At 36.4% G+C, this 2,763-nt stretch overlaps 1 protein-coding gene across 2 annotated transcripts in view; it reads right to left on the bottom strand.

Annotated features, from left to right (window-relative positions):
• Positions 1-534: 534 nt before the first annotated feature.
• LOC142631655 (uncharacterized) overlaps positions 535-2,763 on the bottom strand; it is a 60,160-nt gene continuing 57,931 nt past the window's right edge. For both annotated transcript variants that reach the window (XM_075805879.1, XM_075805881.1), the window contains 2 exons: positions 894-977; positions 535-729 (listed from right to left, as the gene is read on the bottom strand). In XM_075805879.1, coding sequence (XP_075661994.1) covers positions 550-729; positions 894-977 — 264 coding nt within the window. In that variant the 3' untranslated portion in view covers positions 535-549. The remainder of the gene's footprint in view (positions 730-893; positions 978-2,763) is intronic.

Genomic DNA, 2,763 nt, shown 5'->3' with positions numbered 1-2,763 from the left:
TTTTTTTCCTCCCTATAGTTTTATTTTTTATTTTTTTGGGTATTATGATGTATTCGAAAATGAAAAATGGGATAGCAAATATGTTGTTAATTAGTTGCGTAAAAAGAGTATATATATATTTATGTTACAAAATAATTAAAGGAAATTTGCATAACCGAGGAATGCTCACATATATGTATATCAGTATATATAGAGATAGTTACACACAAATCAAAGTAGAAAACACAGGTAGTACAATATAAAGTTGATTTTTTTTTTTTTTTTTTTGGTCTATGGAGATTTGAATCCATATTCTCATCGTGAAAATAACTAAAGAAAATCATTAAGTTACAAGATTCTTTATCTGCGTAAAACTGACTGGGGTCACTCATATTATTGATATTTATATAAATCATCATGCATTTATTGCTAGCCTCCCAGTCAGCCGTTCACAAAAAATTACAAATTGAATATCTCTTACCAAAAAATTACAAATTGAAGGAAATATCATAAATTGCCACATCATACTGCTGATTGGGTTGACGGCCTTTTCATAATTTGTATAAATTATCATGCTTTTCCTGCTGAACCAAATAGATGCATCTTCTCTGCAACCACAGCTTTCATGGCCTCCTTTGCAGATGCCATAACATAGACTAAATCCTTACCGGGGTTGTTGAATGAGTCCATGTAAGCCTTCCGCACTTCAGTGTTCACGTTGAACTTTCTGACGCCCCGCTCTATACAACCCTGTATGCAGTAGTCAAGCAAGCTCATATGATGTTAATCAACCTCAAAGCCATTCACCAACGTCAGTTATATTACATAAGAACATGTTTTGTTCTCGAATTGTTATCAAAACCTTCAAAAAAGCCAATAAATTCTAAAAATTTGTATATTATAAATAATTGTACCTTGATAAGTTCCTTTGACAAGCCAGAATTAGCTCCATGAAGCACCAGAAAAACTCCTTTCTTCAAACACAAAGCGCGCAAATCCTAAATGTAGAAGGAAGCTAGAATCAGTAAAAAGCTAACATGGATGAGGTGGAGGCATGAATCAAAAGACTCAGCAGAAGACAGCCTTTTCAATATACATTTTTTATGATGTTCTTAGTTTGAGAGGTAAAAGGAGATTCAGCATTATTGAGTTGTAAGGATGTTATCCCTGACACACTAGATAATCGGGCCCAGTGGCCATGATATTACACAAAATAACCACGAATACCATAGCTTTAAGTTGAAGCCAAAATTTTTAGCAGGTGAGCAGGACTAATGTGAGCTCAATATTTTTAACAGCATATTCCTTAGAGCATTCATGGCAGTTGTTGCAAAAAAAATGTCATTTTAATACACCAAAAGTCTACTTTATTATTTTACTATATCATTTTACAACATCCCATTTATCAGATGTTTTATCTTTCAATTCTATACATTAAAATAATATTTACTACACATTAAAATAATATATTCTCTCATCTCTATTATCACTAACAACAGCAACAGCAACAGCAACAGCAACAACATCAACGCCAATCAACAACAGCAACAAACCAACAACATCAACATCAACACCAACAACACCAGCAAATTTCAAATCCAAAAACTTCAAAAAAAGAGGGGGAAAAAAAAAAACTCAAACAGACCCAAACTTAAACAACGATCGGCCTAAACTCAAACAGACCCAACCTCAAACAACGATCTGAAGGTCGACGGTGAGGGCTGTGGATGTCGGTGGCGAGCGCTGGAGCATTCGGCGGCGAGATCGACGGTGAGTTGTGGAGAATGAGGCGGTGAGATCAGTGACGAGGACTAGCGAGATTGGAGGCGAGGACTGGAAAGTGAGGCAGCGAGATCGAGATCGGCAGGGAGGAGCTGACAGAGGCGAGATCGAGATCGAGATCGAGATCGAGATCGGCAGGGATCTAGACCGAGATCGGCAAGATCGAGATCAGTAGGGATCGAGACAGAGATCGATGAGATCGAGATCGGCAGGGAAAATTTTTGGGTTTGATTTGAGGTGCAAAGAGAGAGAAAGACGTTTGAGGTTGAGGGAGGAGCTGGGAATCTGATCTGAAGAAGGAGAGAGAGACCGGTTGGGAGAGAGTGAGTGAGAGACAGATTGTGAGGAGAGAGAAAAAAAATCAATTAAAGAAGTGAGAGGAGAGAGACAAGTCAAATAAAAAAAAATAAACGCATTTGCAACATCCGTCCGTACCGTGGCAAAAATGCAACGTTACTGTTTAATGTTGCAAAAATATGGCACATTTGACACATCTGATAATGCTCCGTATTTGTGTTTGGTGTGCCAAATGTGCCAAATATTTGGCATTTGGCACATCTTCTAAGGATGCTCTTAGCCATTTAAATTTACAAATTAAATTTCAAATCAACGCCATAGACCATATAACATAAAATAATTCTTGAACAATAAAAACTCAGAAACTTTAAATGTAACAAAATCTGGTAATTTTTAAGTATCCAATCAAATGCTGCCTTCGTTTTGTAAAGTTACATTAATTACACAGAAGTCAGTAAATTTTTTAATCCTAATTGAATTACTAAACTATACAATGTCAAAAAATATTTATATATACTTTACCTTGAGCAAATCAAGTCTAAGATTTGGGCCACTTGCAGGGTATTTTCCATGGACATTTCCTGATAGGGAAATGCTACTATCCACCCAACCACCAACCCCACATTTTTGTACACCTTAATTTCGATCCTCATGTCACAAGTGACAAGACTCACAACTAGGTGAATAAACTAATGTTAAGGTAGG

This window comes from Castanea sativa, chromosome 4, assembly GCF_040712315.1.
Source record: "Castanea sativa cultivar Marrone di Chiusa Pesio chromosome 4, ASM4071231v1".
Classification (NCBI taxonomy): Eukaryota; Viridiplantae; Streptophyta; class Magnoliopsida; order Fagales; family Fagaceae; genus Castanea; species Castanea sativa.
The sequence above is the reverse complement of the archived record's forward strand: the minus strand, read 5'-3'. Positions and strand labels throughout refer to the sequence as shown.